At 31.9% G+C, this 17,041-nt stretch overlaps 1 protein-coding gene across 1 annotated transcript in view; it reads right to left on the bottom strand.

The window, feature by feature from the left end:
• The window catches only part of LOC139523908 (inositol 1,4,5-trisphosphate-gated calcium channel ITPR3-like), a 106,448-nt gene that overhangs the window by 8,079 nt on the left and 81,328 nt on the right, over positions 1 to 17,041 (bottom strand). Inside the window, exons 47-61 of the mRNA XM_071318302.1 lie at positions 14,979 to 14,996; positions 13,464 to 13,566; positions 12,884 to 12,934; positions 12,396 to 12,608; positions 11,552 to 11,686; positions 10,247 to 10,396; positions 9,272 to 9,373; positions 7,726 to 7,809; positions 6,995 to 7,180; positions 5,992 to 6,103; positions 4,245 to 4,360; positions 2,552 to 2,721; positions 2,255 to 2,407; positions 1,106 to 1,267; positions 604 to 715 (exon numbers count right to left, since the gene is read on the bottom strand). Of these exons, the coding sequence (XP_071174403.1) occupies positions 604 to 715; positions 1,106 to 1,267; positions 2,255 to 2,407; positions 2,552 to 2,721; positions 4,245 to 4,360; positions 5,992 to 6,103; positions 6,995 to 7,180; positions 7,726 to 7,809; positions 9,272 to 9,373; positions 10,247 to 10,396; positions 11,552 to 11,686; positions 12,396 to 12,608; positions 12,884 to 12,934; positions 13,464 to 13,566; positions 14,979 to 14,996 (1,867 nt within the window). The remainder of the gene's footprint in view (positions 1 to 603; positions 716 to 1,105; positions 1,268 to 2,254; positions 2,408 to 2,551; positions 2,722 to 4,244; positions 4,361 to 5,991; positions 6,104 to 6,994; positions 7,181 to 7,725; positions 7,810 to 9,271; positions 9,374 to 10,246; positions 10,397 to 11,551; positions 11,687 to 12,395; positions 12,609 to 12,883; positions 12,935 to 13,463; positions 13,567 to 14,978; positions 14,997 to 17,041) is intronic.

The following is a 17,041-nucleotide window of genomic DNA, read 5'->3' on the forward strand; positions in this document are numbered from 1 at the left end:
TTCTATAAATTTAGTGCGTGAATTTCTGGATTTACCTTCATCAGCAAAGCTAAAACCAAAACACAAAGCCAATGATGTACAAGGAACACTTGATATATTCTTTTTTATTTTTTAAAATAAAGATGAGAATTCACCTCCCCCGCAAATAGTTTTACTTGTCAGCCGTATTTAAATAGGATACATTTAGTCACAAATCTTAGAAAAGTACCACATAGACCTGATCTCGTTCTCAGTTAACACATAACATTGATAAAGGGTGCCATATGTAGAGTAGGTCTACTTACCCCTTCCCGACACCTGAGATCATATTAGGGTTTTGGCAGAGCTCGTGTTGCTCAATCTGTAGTTTTCTATGTTTTTTGTTTGTTTTTTTGTTTCTATACTCTTTTCTAACTTTTCCTTTCTTGCCATGACGTTAAAAGTTTATTTTCACCTTATGAGTTTGCATGATTCTTTGGTATTTTTCACCTCTCAAATATAAGAAAAACACACCGCCAATGACAATTACTATAATGTCATTAGTGTTTGCTGAAATGTCATTAATCGTCGAAATATCTATCTGGTACAGTAAAATTTGTACAACTGTGTATTATTGAGACATACCAAATAATAGAATGTTGTAAAGCTCAATAACTTGGCATCGAGTTTGGACTGATGTGGTTTCTTAGCGTCCTCCTCGTGATCATCATCTTTCTTTTTTCTACTGAAGGTCTGCCTGTAAAGTTAGTATACCTAGCTTGTACATTGTTACCCAATCTCTATTTGAAATCTTTCTTTTTTTTTCTTTTTAGAGTATTGTTTGTTATATACACGTCATTATATTGCTGGTGTGTAAAATATTTATTTTGAAACCAATATGTCATTTACCTTGCCGAGTTGAATTCAAGTGGACGATTCGATTATTTATTTACATTATTTCTTTTGAGCGGTAGGTGAAACATGACAGCCTTTCAACCACTGCTTTTATCAATTATCATCAATTAAGTTTGGCCAGTTTTCGTTAGGAAATGAAAAAAAGCATTAGAAGTTTAAGAAAAAAATAATCCTATTGTATGAAAATGCAAAGCATAATTGACAGATGATTCGATATAAACTTTGTACTTACTTAATTGACTCAATAGTTGTCTTGATTTTCGGCAGACGTGGATGATTTCCAACAAAATAACTTATTAGGATCAGTACACATAAGAAGTTATGAGTTCCTCCAAGAACATAAATTGCTATATCATACTGCTCTAGAGACAAGACTGCTATATCTGGCGTAGGGCTTTAAAAATAATAAAATATGATTAAAATCTAAAGATCATAACTCCTCAAATAAGCACTCATTTTAGAGCTATAAATATGCTGGAAAATAACGAGTTTTTGGGTTGGGTATCTCAACAATTTTTAAGATAATTCTCGAAAAGGCAGGGAAAGAAATGAAACCTTGGAAGTAACTGTTCTCTTTTATCACTAAATTATCAGCCTTATTTCCTACCTTGCGAAATTTTTGGATTCCAGTGTTCTCCAACCTCGTATTTAAATGTATTTTAACTCCTTTGATTTGAGCGCCACTTAAATGCACGTCTGGGATATCAATGGGAAGCTTGATATCTTTGATAATGAGATTCTTTTCTAAAGCTAAACCCTTATTTTTGGCTCTTGAAGTTCCTCTTATCAATGTACAAACAAAATTTCCTGTGTATGAATAGACATGAAAGTGACACATTCTCAATACTCTATAACTTCGTACTTTATTATGTATGCCCTTTTAACCTTTTTGGATCGAGCGTCACCGAATAGTCCTTTGACGTCTGGCTTACACAATTTGTAAGTCTGGTATCTATGATTTGTTTTTATACTACAACACATCAAGATTTTTTCTGACTTGTGGGTTCTAAGAACTACAGCAGACAATTTCAGGTACGAGTAACAAGAAAATGAACAGCAGGTAGAAGAAGAATATCAGGGTAAAGAAGAACTGTCCAAAACCCACTGGTTACCAGACTTAAGTATACATTTGTCTTTAGCCAGTCTAAAGACATAATTATTTTCTTATATCTAATTTTAATTAAAACCAGCTGAATGTCATATAAGATTCATAATGACATAAGAATGATAATGTTAAAACCATATGGATTCAACATACGATTTCCATTGTAATATATTTTTATATTGTGAAATGTGAAACGATATTTTACAACTACCATGAAATGACTATATAAACCTAAACTTTCAATGATACAATGATGATTTCAAGCTATACACTTACTTATAAATCGCTGGGTCTATCTCTGGGGGTGTCGCTGTAGTATTGTCCTTTATTTGTGCTGGGACACCCAGTGATGCTTTAGCCTGCCATGTGACTAGCATTAAGATATTGATAACAAAACTGATGGCAGTTACTAAATGGTTCCATACAAGCCTAGAAAAATGAAAAAAGTTGTATTTATAAGTTTTGTCTGTTTGACTGTTTCAAGCGTATAGTTTTGAAATATGTCATTCAAGTGTGTTTAATATGTTCTATTCAAAATTAATTCACATATATGAGAGATAAGAGATAACTTACCAACCCTTAGTTAAACCAATAGCTATAGGGTTACTTAGTATAGTCCTTTGGTATATTATATCCTTCATTATGTCCTTTGTCCAGCCCATCAGGTCTCGAATTTTGTTGCTTGGTGAAGATCGATCCACATTCCACTTCAAATTTTCTTTGACTTCTTCTCTCAGTACTCTCTATAAATAAATGAATAAATAACCTTGTAATTTTGGATATTTTTCAAAGGTTTTTGATTGATTGTTTGTGTTTCAAAATTAAAGGTAGATTATATCAGGTAAATTGAGGTAGCAACATAAACCAAGAAATATTATACTTCAGGGGCGTAGCTAGAAAGAAACGATGTGGAAGCAACTACCGTCGAGCGGAGCGAGGCGAAAAGTTTTTGGGACCCTATTATGCAGAATTTTTTTTTCGGTTTTCGGTCATAGGACGGTTAAAAGAGGAGCTGTATGTAGATAAAAATTTATGAATGTAAAACTATTAATAAATCTTCTGAATATAGTAATACATACACAACACATATTTGTGATACAGAATTTACTCAAAATTGTCCAAAATCTGCTCTTCGGGTCTGGGCAGAAACAAACTTCTCTATTACTTTGTCAACATTCACACTGAATATGCAGTAATGCTATGTAACTTTCGTTGTTCATTGTTGATCGTACATTTGTTTTCAATTACATACGTAGTGCCGTGATTGATAGATCTCAGGGCCATCATGGCATGGTAGCACTCGCGAGATGTTATAAACCTGCGTACGTGTTCGGCATCGAGCGACCTCCCAATTGAATTCGTCAAAATTACATGCTAGGTCAGTTTCGTATGTTTCAGACATTGAGATATATTGAGATTTGTTCGTTTGTGCCGGATATTTCCTACAACACGATGAAGTAGATACAGCACAAAGAAGCGATTTTCTGATAACTTGAAGCGACTCCAGTTGCCTTATCATATGGTCTATGAACGCAAAAAATAATGAGACTTTCCAATACTGTTTTGGCGTGGTTGCAGGGTGCACGCAACTTCGGAGCTACGATCTTTTTCTGAATGAACAGCTTCATCAACACTTGTAACTAGGTTGTCAAGCTAATATCCGGGATAGATGGGAAAGACACCAACAGTCTCCGATTCCGATTGACCAACTCATCTCTCTCTCTTCTGCTTTTTTTTTTGTGAAAACGACGTGGATGCACGTGCTGTCATGCCTCCGGGTAGCTACGCCCCTGTACTTGAAGTTCTGATTCTTTCTGCTTGTAAAAACATCAAAGAATTTTTAAATCAACTGTCCAAGCACACGAAACTTAGAATGTCACTTTCAAAACAAGATCGAGAGTAATATTACTAGTTGCTCAAAGTATCCATCACATATCACTTTATACAACAAATTTTAAGAAATGCCAGTTCAAAGTCAGGAATATTACAGCTGTTATCCATTCGATTGATGTGTTTGCGCTATTTGTTTCCCTTTTGACAACGACTTTCCGTTTAAAATTTTCCTCCGAATTCAGTTTTTTTGGTGATTTTACCTTTTGACACCAGTATTCCGCCAAAGTTCAAATCCCATAAATTCGAAAGTAAACTAGAGAAATGTATTAGTCAAATACTAAATCGTCCTTATTACTCGAATGAAGAAAAATATAGAATAAAACGTTTTCGTACACTTCTTTTTATATTGAACAGGAAAGATTAACATGCATACCTTGTTTTTAACTCTAAAGTTAACTTTCTGAAGTTCGTCGTCTTTTACAATTTCTATCGACATACAATTCTTTTTGTAAAAGATAAAAGCCCGTTGCTCTATAGGATTCATTTTCACTGAAATTAAATAGTAATTAGTTAGCAAACTTTCTGTCTATTTACGATTAACCAAATCTAATTATTTCTTTGTATATCGTCTGGCCAAAAAAACAAACCATAACTGTTGATTGAGCTTTCTATGAAATTAGAACGTAACTGATTTTTTTCCATATAAGCCAATGTTGCCTATTTTGTCATTTACTCTAATAAGAAGAATAGAAATACATCTTAAAAGTAGTAGCAAAAGCTTTCCGTAAAACAACACATAAATTATTGCATCTTTTATGCAAACTTGAATATTTGTAGTGAAAACTCCATTTCTTAAATGCCAACAAAAATCAAGCCTATTTTGTATTTAGATTGTGTCATAGATCAAATTTATTTGTTCACTTGTCTTAAAAGAGGGACGAAAGATACCAAAGGGACAGTCAAACTCATAAATCTAAAACAAACTGACAACGCCATGGCTAAAAATGAAAAAGACAAACAGAAAAACAATAGTACACATAACACAACATAGAAAACTAAAGAATAAACAACACGAACCCCACCAAAAACTAGGGGTGATCTCAGGTGCTCCGGAAGGGTAAGCAGATCCTGCTCCACATGCGGCACCCGTCGTGTTGCTTATGTGATTACAAATCCGGTAAATAGTCTAATTCGGTAGGTCAAATTCATAAAAGGGAAGGGGATTGTAGTTGCGACGTGAGGAACATATCCGATATCATTTGTGAAATGGTTATTCCATAACGGTCAACCAACTCGTGATGGCGTCCGTAAAATTTACGAAGGGATGATTTCAACTTCACCATTTGGAACTCTTGATTTAATAGCTTCCTTGTGAGCAGTAACCCTCTATCAAGAAAATCATGATAGGAAATGCAAGCACGGGAATATCGTATCATTTGAGAGATATATACCCCGTATGCAGGTGCTGCTGGAATGTTGCTACTTAGAAATGGAAAGTTCACAATTGGAAAGCTGAAATCATCTCTTTTGTCGTAAAGTTTTGTCTTCAACCGACCCTCATTGTCAATTTCTAGATGTAAGTCAAGATATGAAGCTGACTTAACTGTATCTGTAGTATCCTTTATCTCCATATATCTTTTGATTGAGTTAAGCCAATTCAATTGATGTTTTATAGCGTGTCTTTCCATATTGTCAAAAGACTTAAAACAACATTACTTTGAGAAGCTATGAATATGAAAATGAGTATACCACGCTCACAAGAAACTCTGATTTGTAGTTCGATTAATTTCAAGGAACGAATGTTCATATGAAAATATACACTCGTCCTTCAGATCAGAATAAAATTGAAAATGAAAATGGAGAATGTGTCAAAGAGACAACAACCCGACCATAAAACAGACAACAGCAGAAGGTCACCAAATAGGTCTTCAATGCAGCGAGAAACTCCCGCACCGGAGGCGTCCTTCAGATGGACCCTAAACAAATATGTATACTAGTTCAGTGATAATTGACGTCATACTAAACTCCAAATTATACACAAGAAACTAAAATAAAAAAATCAAACAAGACGAACAAAGGTCAGAGGCTCCTGACTTGGGACAGGCGCAAAAATGCAGAAGTATGATATGCATCTTATTTTAAGGGTTTTAAATTAATACAGATCTTTTAAGATCACTCACGTTTTGGATTGTTCAATAATTTTGGATCCACATCAATCATTCGGTTGAATATAAGATAAAACCGAAAACCAACATCCATATATGCATCTGCTAGCTCATCTAATTGTTTACCCTGTAGTAAAAATGAATGCATAATAAATAGTTTTAGGGTCGATGCCACTGCCGGTGGACGTTTCATCTCCGAGTGTATCACCACCCCAGTAGTCAGCACTTCGGTGTTGACATGAATATCAATTATATGTTCAATTTTTCGAAAAACTAAGGATTTTCTTATCCCAGGAATAGATTACCTTAGCCGTATTTGGCACAGCTTTTTGGAATTTTGGATCGTCAATGCTCTTCAACTTAGTACTTGTTTGGCTTTATAAGCATTTTGATCTGAGCGTCACTGAGTCTTCTGTGGACGAGACGCGCGTCTGACGTATCAAATCGTAATCCGTGCACCTTTGATAACATTTACCATGTAAAATAGTTCATGATGTTTATTTATTATTTTCACTTCAGATTAATTTACGCAACGAATTTAAATTTTAGATAAGTATTGTTCCTGTTCTTCTGTGTGACTTAAATAGATAAGATTAAGAAATGATACATTTACTAATACACTATGGTAAGATGAATCATTTCTAGATATATCATAGCAATGTATTTGAACACGGTGGTTGTAACTCATAGACGGACCAGGAACAACCGCAGTAAATTGGAATCTACTTTAAATAAAAAGTAAAGTCTTAGATTTATTCCCCAAAACCAATATAAAGGGGCTTTTGGGCTAACAAAAAATGCATGGATCTATTTTGTCTAAAAAAAAAAAAGAGTCCGTTGTATTTGTGTGCAGATTAAAAATATGTGCCTTGAGTGAAATATTTGAAAAAAAATGTCCCTATGGGGCCATGTAAGTAACATAGGCTATGATCATCAATATACATTAAGACATCATAATAAAACAAAGATGATACTCAAGAAAAGGCATTAAGTTTCATATAGACGTTGATAAACTTACTTTCACCTTCCGAAGAAAGGAACCACCGATTTTGGAAAATGATTTCATTTTTGATTTGGGAGCTATTGGTTCATCCATCATTATGCTTTTCAATTCTGCAATTTTCTTTTTGTCTGGTTCGTGAACTTCGTAGCATTCTTGCATTAACTGAAGAACAGCAACTTTGTCTAACGTATCTTTGACCTCCTGTAGATTAAATGTAAAGGCATTTCGTTACCGATAGTTCCTTTATTGTAATATTTTGTTGTGACACTTAAGCTCAAATTGTGTGGTTTTATTTTGAAGAAAGAAATAGGCTCAAAATATCCTTATTGCTTAGTCATGAAGGCACAAGAAGTCGAAATCGAAAAACTGTTTAAGTCCGTTTAAGAGACTCATATCTACTAAAAGAATAACATGATATGTGTATATCACATTCAGTTACAACATATCTAAACTTCAGCACAAAACATATAATTTATGGACGGAAACATGCATAATGTTACCCAACTACATGTTGGCAACCTCATATAGAATTCCAATTCCCCAACAGAATAGATTAGCATAAAGCATTATAACAAATTAAATAATAATGAAAATTATGGATATATATCTGTTCAAAGAATTTTATTTTCATCTTCTAAAAAACAGTAAAAATATTTAAACAATTGTTTTTTCTATCTTTCCATATAATTGCAATGCATTTTGAGAATAATCTAAGTCGTATCCGACACTTTCCGCTTGATACTAACCAGACTAACTTCTGAAGCCCCTGGTCCATTTTCTTCAATTAAAGATAGAATCAGATTTGCTATACTCTCTCTCAGTAAGAGAATCTACAAAAAATTCAAATGTATCTTTGAATATCAAATAAGGTATGTTCATAACATTAAATACTGGTTGCCTCTTATAACTGACTTACGGTATGGGCTTTCTTCATTGTTAAAGGCCGTATGTGGACCTATAGTTGTTAATTTCTGTATCATTTGGTCTCTTGTGAAGAGTTTTGTCAATGGCATATCATATTTTTTTTTATATACAACAACGATTTAAAGGTACTAGTAGTTGAATTACAGATTGAATAAAGCGTAAAAAACAGCAAAATATACAAGCCTTATTAATGGGTATGCCACACGCGGAATTTTTTTTTTTTAATTTTCTAGGCTTATATACATTCTTAGACATGTTAAGGTTCAAACTCGAAAAGCAAAATTAGTTTATGAATGAAATAAATATATATTATTATTAAACATTAGCACGATATACTAAATCCATCATACATGTCGGATCAAAATCCATGAATCGCAATTAAATCAAAGTTTTATCTCTCTGTTCATTTTTATTTAAATTGAATTTTTAAATTCCGGATTTTCTTGAACAATTTCAATTTTCAATGTTGATAATTAAACTCATCATAGATACCAGGGTTGAAATTTTACATTTACGTCAGACGCGCGTTTCGTCTACAAGAGAATCATCCGTGACGCTCAAATAAAAAAAAATGTTAAAAAGGCCAAATAAAGTACGAAGTTGAAGAGTATTGAGGACCAAAATTTCATAAAAGGTTTACCAAATACAGCTAATGTAATCTATTCCTGATGACGAAAAGTCTTAGTATTACAAAAATTAAGTTTTGTTAACAGTTAATTTATAAATATTAACATATCAATGTTAACTCAGGTCAACATAGAAGTGCTAACTACTAGACTAGTGATAACATCGGGAATTAAAACTCCACCAATAGTGGTATCGACCCAGTAGTTGTAAATAAACTGATCATAATACTAGGATTGAAATCTTATATTTACGCCAGACGCTCGTTTCGTCTACAAAAGACTCATCAGTGACGCTCGAATAAAAAAATGTCAAAAAGGCCGAATACAGTACAAAGTTGAAGAGCATTAAAGACCAAAAATTTGGAATCAGTTAAGTTTAGAAAAACAAACACAAACAATGTTTCAATAAATGTATAGACATAATTATTTTCTTATAACTTAAAAACGAAACACATATAACAGTCCAGTATCATATATTTGTAAGATTAAAAATATTATGTCTAGACTAAAGACAAAATATACTTCATTTTGTTTACCACGCTTTCAAAATGAAAACTAACATTTTTGTAAATTTGGTACGTTCAAAGCTCTTTCTTTATTCACCAGGAACACTCATAACCGAAGTATAAAACCAACTTGATAGATGGGTGTGTTGAACGAAATATATTTTCTTAGTATGTATAATTTGTTTAATATTTTATTACGCTTCCCAAATATTAATAAAATAAAAAAAGATAAATACCTTTTCTGTAGTGCATGATTCAAAATCACCAGCTCTAAGAATGAAATTGATATAATCTATAATCTTGTTGTCATAAATGACAATTCTGTTTTCTTGATTACCCTGGAACAAAAAAGTAAGCATTTGCTATTACTTTGTTTATAATGAGATTCAGTCGGTGAATCGTACGACATGAACCCCATGCTCACAACACATGTTTCTTTAATAAATGCATCATTTACAACCGATAAAAAGGTCTGGCCAACCAAACTTGCTTATTGCCAATATTTCCTGACGATAGAGTGTCACAGATGGAACTGACCGTATTATTTTCTCGCCAGTTAACCCTTGACGAAAACATTGAAATATAAGGCATAGGTATACATTGAGAAGCATCATTAGTTTAGAGATCTTTTAATCTCATTTATTCATTGTAAAGATACAAATCAAGGTAAAAGCACGATACGTTAGGGAATCGTATAAACTCCATAAATGCGATACCATGTGCTTTGGCACGATAAACATCTCCAGCTATGCATGCATTGCCCACCACGAGAATCTACTGTCAAAATATCACAATCGGAAATGGACATAACCATTAATGAAATAATGGACAGTAGAAGAAAAGACCACACATCATCACTGGGAAGAAACGACATTTTTGCATACGGTTATCCACATACAGGTATTATAACTACACATATTCATTAAGCACGGTATGTTAGGGCTGTTGGTTCATAAAGTCATGATCTTCCTGGTCATTTGCTCTTATATTGCAAAAATTAACGATATGTCAGAAATAATCAACATAAAAAGAAGTACTAAGTACAAACAAAACGCCAACATGTACAGGCTTAAATATACTTTATTTGACTGTCCCTTTGGTATCTTTCGTCCCTCTTTTATTGTTACAGCCTTTTATCCTTAGCATTTTTTTTCATGTCATGTATATCCGTTTTTTTCATGAAAATTTAAGTAATAAACTCAACTACTTACGGCAGTGAATTCATTCATCGTATTGAACAGTTGAATAACCAAATCAATGCTCTTAAAATTGATATTGGAATATACAACATTTAAAAATCTAGTCACTTCTGCGATTATATTAAAAGATTTCACATTATCAGGCTGTTCTCTGAGATAATCCTGCAAAAATTCAAGAAAGAGAGAAAAATGTCAATGAAATGAAAACGATAAATGTTAAGTCTTCTACATGATATCTCATTCGAATGGTTAGTATACATATTTATTTCTTTCCATAACATAGCTACACAAGCCCTGTAATGGAATTTTGATGACAGAAGTAACTCTTTAGATTTAACGTTGTAAAGGAAATGTGAAATAACTTAGAAGCTACATGTAATAGAGATTATATGCATTGTAATGTACATTGTGATGACACTGTAAACTTTTTAATTTAGTGAAAGATGATATGAATAAGAAATGATTGTCGAAAATCATTGTACGCATTTTCCTAGATATGATAACTTGAATAATCAGTTTAATTTAATATCCAATGTTAGTGTTTTCTCCCTTATTCCAGTATTCCAAATGTTATAGACTAGCGAGGAAACTCGAATATCAATGACAGAATTTATCAATGATATTTGATAAACACCAACGATGGTATTAGATTACAAAAATATTTAATATACTGATAAATTTAACAAGTTTCCAATGGCTATAATCTTATATCGTGTTAAGCGTTTTTCATTGAATTTGGATTTTGTTTACAGAATAGTGAATTGTTAAAATATAAAGAATTTAGGGCGGAAAAAAACCCAGAGAAATAAGATATTTTGTCGTTTTCATATACGGTATTAACATGTATGGAATTATTTATGAAGTCAAATGAGCAATTTTCACCCTATTAGAACGGTATCATAAAGATTTCAGATATAGCCTCAGATCTTAAGAAGGAAAAGTTTCTTCTATAATAAGATAAACGTTACCAGTTTTACATTGCACTAGATGCGCATTTCGACAATTTATATCTCTTCGGTGGAGCTCGATGCCAAAATATTTAAAAATATAAAACCTAATACAAAAGTCGAAGAGCTGATCAAACCAAAAAGGGCATAAGTATCTCCAAATCTAAATACGGCATCAGAGCTTTGCATGAGGAAAATATATTCCTTTAATTTGAAATGATTCTTAAATTTTATATCAGCCATATTCAATCAAGTAATATCCGTATTTCAATGTCAATAACGAAGCCCTAGTTACTAACACCTTCAGCAGAGGTTTCAACCCAGTGGCAGTAGTAACATTCACGGCACAAATTTTTACTGCACCAGCTACCTGTAAATCATGGTTTTGACCATCACACATTCTGGCCATTACTTTCAACACAAGCTCAATATAACCATCATGTCTGTACTCGGGTCCTTCCGATATTGATACGGGTTTTTCTTCAATTTCGTCAGGTTCAGGATCCTGTAATTGGAGAAGGTTAATTTATATAGATACATATTTAGACACTGTATCGATCAACCGTTGATTTTTTTGAAAATAATACTAGCTAGGAGAGGAGTGGCAAAAACTTGTTTGAACTTATCTGGCTCGATTTTTTCAAGGGCAATAACTCTTATAAGGGGTCGACTGACAATTTCAAATATGTATGACTTATTTGAAGATCTTGTACTGCTTATCATTTTGTTACTTACAGTCTCTCTTTCTATTACTATTTCAAACATACGGAATCGGTGAAAATAGTCTTTCAACGACATTAGTTCCTATAAGGAGTCAAACGACAATGTTTACTTATTTGTTGATTTGTCCTGTTTATTATATTATATTCCGCCATGTTAACTTATTTGTAGATCTTGTCCTGTTGATCATTTTGTGTTGTATACAATTTCTCTGAATCTTCCGTAGTTTCCGCTAAAAAAATCAAAAAGGTTAAAATGTTCTATCAACTGCAATAACTCATATGAAGAGTCATCTGAAAATTTTCGTCCATTTGACTTAGTTATAGAAATCGTCCTGCTGATCATTTTTGAAATTCATAATTTCTCTCTAAAAATGATCTACTAACGTTTCCACACAAAACAACAACTGATAAAAAAATCGTCTTTCAAGAACAATAACTCACATAATCGAAGAAAAACAACATGTTTAATCATTTTGTTTGTACAAAACTTACTTCTAGTATTTTGATTGCTACGGAGTTTGGTCCATTTTGTGCAATTAAAGCTTGCTTTTCCTTCCGAGCTGGGTTTACAAACGTGACTTCCTTTTTTATTCCATTTACAGATGAATCTGTTACTTTAATTGCAGATTTCGGTTTCCTTTCTTTCGGTTTCTTTTGTTTCTTTTTCTTTTTATGTTTCTTACTCGGTGGTTTTCTTTTGACCGACTGAAAAATGTGTTTGTTGCAATCATGAACAGGTTTATAAGGTATTATAAGACAGTACTTGAATTAAAAGGTAAGACAAATGCAAGACAGCAACTTTAATGCAAATTCTAATCATTACAAATGTATTTAATTGGTGCATCACTAAAGACTTTAATTTAGTATTACTGACATCATAACTTTTTTTCATATGGTGTCACATGAAGACTATTCATTCTCTGCATTGATAAATATTACTCAACATAAAGTGCGGGGACTTATTTTAACTTATTACCTACCCAGCCAGCCAATCTTTGCTGTCGTAGAGTATCTTCATACGCTTGAATTTGCTACAACAAAAAGCATAGTAAACGAAAATTTATCTTTATATGTATTTAAAATAATCCGCAAATATATATGAAGGACTTCTAGAACAAATAAGGGATAGTTCCAATATCGATCTTTAATAAACATATTGAAAACTTACAATTAGTTCATTTACATCTACAGATAAGTAGTCATCAACACACCAACACCCAAATTGTTTGCATTTGTATTTGCGAAAAAGAGACAGAAACTACCAAAAGGTCGATCAACATTCGTATTCTAAATTTTCAACCTTAATGTAAATTTCAATCAAATCTGGATTCGAACGGTGTGTAATGCATGCATATAAGGAGACATTTATCATGTTGACGCACCCGGTTGCTCTGTTTAGAGTTCATTCAATTATATTTTTACTCTTGATTTGTATATTTTAACAGGATTTGAACATCGGTGAACTACTGTTGCCTTCTTCTTAGAACCAATCATAAGTACTCGAAAAGTGAAATATTAATTCAGATAATCCTAATAATAAATGAAACATTTACCACCTACCTTCAGAGCCAATCTGGATACAGGGAAAGAATCTTCTGATATTTTCCCCGTTGTCTTTGATGTTTCTTTTTTTCTCTGGGATTGTTGAGAGTTCAGTGAACGTCTTCAAAAATAAAAGATTAATGTATTCATTGCTTTACATTAATAAACATACAGAAAACAATAGTTCGTTTATTTACAAATATTAGTGATAGGTCGTCATCGACTCCACAATTAGTGTATTTTTCGATGTACTGCCACCTTAACATATGTCTGTATTTAACTACAAATTTAAACAAGTGAAATAAATAATTAGAAAAAGTAAAGTCATAATTCATTGAATCCTATTATTCAAAATTACATAAACTAGTTAACGTCGAGTATGTGTGCAATTTTTAGATATTCATTCTATCCACTCTTAATGTATTAATCATTTGTTTTCTTTAAAACTAAATGTACAAAAAGTAAAGCAAGTTCTTTATTCATTTAGTAATCGCTAAGATAAATGCGCATGTTTTAAGATGTCATAACATTTGAAATAGTAGGAAAGAAAGTATAAGTTCTAGGTATAAAGTCAGGAAATAACAATGTGTCAGATAATAATATTAACAAGAACACACCCAATCCCACACACATAAACATGTTAACTTAAACTGTTAGTTTGGAAAATGTAAATTAACAGACAAAACAACACACAAGACAGACATGTACAAATCAGAAAAAAAAAGCCTAACGATGCTTATCGAAAATATACTAAATTATAAGAATAAAGTTGGCTTAAAACAGGAGACTAATACATATAACGAGCCCGATGATCACATAGCTGTTCTTAAAAAAAATAATGATTTTCTACAAGTATAATTAATGTTTCCAAAATTATATTATAATATTACTACAAATATTGTAAAACCAAATATAATCCTATGACCATTTCAAGAATTAATATTTTAAGTAAGCTTCACGAAGACAACTTGGCATGCAGTAGTTCTGTCAGTAGAAGACTAAACAGTTAGTAACTCAAATAAATCTAGAGGCATGATTTTGCATGTTCGTGCACTTTGTCTTAGATTTATTTTCCGTTATTAACATAAAAAATGAGTGTTCTGCTTTTGTGTAAATGAAAGTGCTAACTGTCGAGTAAACCCCACGGTGACTCTTTAAAATAAAAATCACCCATGCTTCCTTAATTCCTTTCCAAATGATTATTCATAAGAACCTTGTATATTTTATGTCATAGATACTATGCTGTCTGTTGATATTATTTTAATACCTATGTTATTGAAATTTTATACTGGTTCTTAATCATAATCTTAACTTTTCACAAACGAAATTTCATTCATTTCATAAGTCATTCTCTAATCAAGTATGAAAGTTGCATGCATTGTCCAACTTGATTCATTAAAAGACATTATGCCTAAACTTTTATATATCATATCTTAATAGAATTTCCTAAATTTTAGGAATTATATCTCATTTAATTTTAATCAGGTGGAACAATCTGTTCATTCAAAACAACTCAACGATTAACTCACGAACCTCCTGGCTATCTGTACACTGCAAAAATATATGTAAGTGTTCAATCTATAAAGCAGATCCTTTTCAGGATATAGGGTAAACGTCAATGATACATCAACAAGACAACAAGATAATCAAAAAGCATACGGAGGAGGTCATACATCTTCCCACAACGAAAGGGTACCAACACTATATATCAATTTATAAGTTGTCTTGGAAAGTACTAATACGCGATTAACTTTAAAAAACCCAATTAAAGTCTGCAATCAGTCGAAAATTAAACAAGCATTAGATAAAACCCAGTCATAACTAAGTAATAGTCACTTGTAGTAGTCATTTTATTATGGGGGATAGTACTGAAGTATTCATTTCTCTCACAGTTCATGAACAAAACAAACAGATACATCACTATAGTGTGAATTCAGTTATCAGAAATGAAGGTCAATATCGCAATGCTACGGACAACAAAAACCAATTTAAACAGTGAACAACAGTTATAGATACTATCTGTAATTGCTCACAAAACTTTTAACAAACAAGAAGCACCCATTATCCAGATTCTTATCCTTAGGTATCTTTTGACTCTATTTTATCACTATTTAGGTATTATGCAGAATATATAATATCGTGACTACAGAGATTAAATAATGTTATAGTCTGCTCGAAGTAATTGAATATGTTTAATCAATTTTTGTTCATAAATATAATTTAATAGAAATAAATCTGTGTTTTTTTTATTCTAGGCAGCTAAAATGTATATATATTGGATACAAAGCAAAAGCCAATTTCGATATATATTCATAAAAGAATTATCGTGATGTACAATTTCTCTGTAAACTGATATGTTGACAGTTTAATAAAATTAATGTATTTGAAGGTTGACGTTTTGTAAAGGTTCATTGGGATTTTGATTACTTCATAATTATATTAATTGAATATAAATAATGGAAAACTTTCATTGCGGTCGAATGGCTTATTTTTTCTCTGAACAATACATCAGATATCCTATATAAACAACACAATTAATCAATACATGGAAGTGAAATACATAACTTTCACATTATAACTTGTCTTACTTAATAGCAAACATTTTGGAATTAATTACAAAGAAGCAAGAAACGTGAAGCCAAAAAAAAAAACATTGTATGCAGATAATTAAAAAATCACTACACTTTTGTATGGCTAAAGCTTTTGCTGAACCTTTATTATAGGTTAAAATTTGATACTTATACATTATCTGTTTGGGTGCAATGACACGTGTGGTAATATGTTTAAGCTAAAATATATAACTAAAGATCAATGTTTGGCAGAGAAAAAAGGGCTTCTTTGAATGATTTTATGCTCTTGTAAAACTTGTCAATGGATTCTTTTCACATTGTTGGAAGGGTTTTAAAGATTTATGCAGTATATCACACACCAGATGTCATGCATAATGTCGAAAATAATTAATTTGACTTTATTAAACATATTTTCTTTTTTATGCTAAATTTTAATTAGTTTTGAATGTCGTGTATTATGAAACATTTATACTAAGAGTAAGCAACTTACATCAGCCAAAACAAATGCAGACCAGTTTAATATTAAACATTACAATTTATATAGAATAAGAAGTGTGTTTTAATTTAGATACACTTCTGTACCTTGATGTAATAAGTAAACAACAAAAAAATCATTCCACAGAAACCTAGCTATTATGTTAGCGTTTCGAATATAACAGCATTTTAACACAGTCATAATATAAAATTCGTGACTCTGTCTAGTTATAACGTGCAGTATTTCGGGGTCATATAGAAATTTAAACATTAACATAGAATATTGTATTTAATAAAAGGTGTAAAAAAGGGCATTTACAAGAGTGAATATTTCTGTGCAATCGATTTCTGATTTTTTCTCTGTTAATCTGCACAGTAATTTAGACAATATAATACCATGGTGAACAAGTGTGTCTCCAAACGTCATTTTAGTGCTCCTGGAGGGTAAAAAATAAAATAACAAAAATACCGAACTCCGAGGAAAATTGAAAACGGAAAGTCCCTAAGCAAAAGGCAAAATCAAAAGCTCAAACACATCAAACGAATGGATAA

The sequence above is a fragment of the Mytilus edulis genome, chromosome 5, assembly GCF_963676685.1.
Source record: "Mytilus edulis chromosome 5, xbMytEdul2.2, whole genome shotgun sequence".
Taxonomy (NCBI): Eukaryota; Metazoa; Mollusca; class Bivalvia; order Mytilida; family Mytilidae; genus Mytilus; species Mytilus edulis.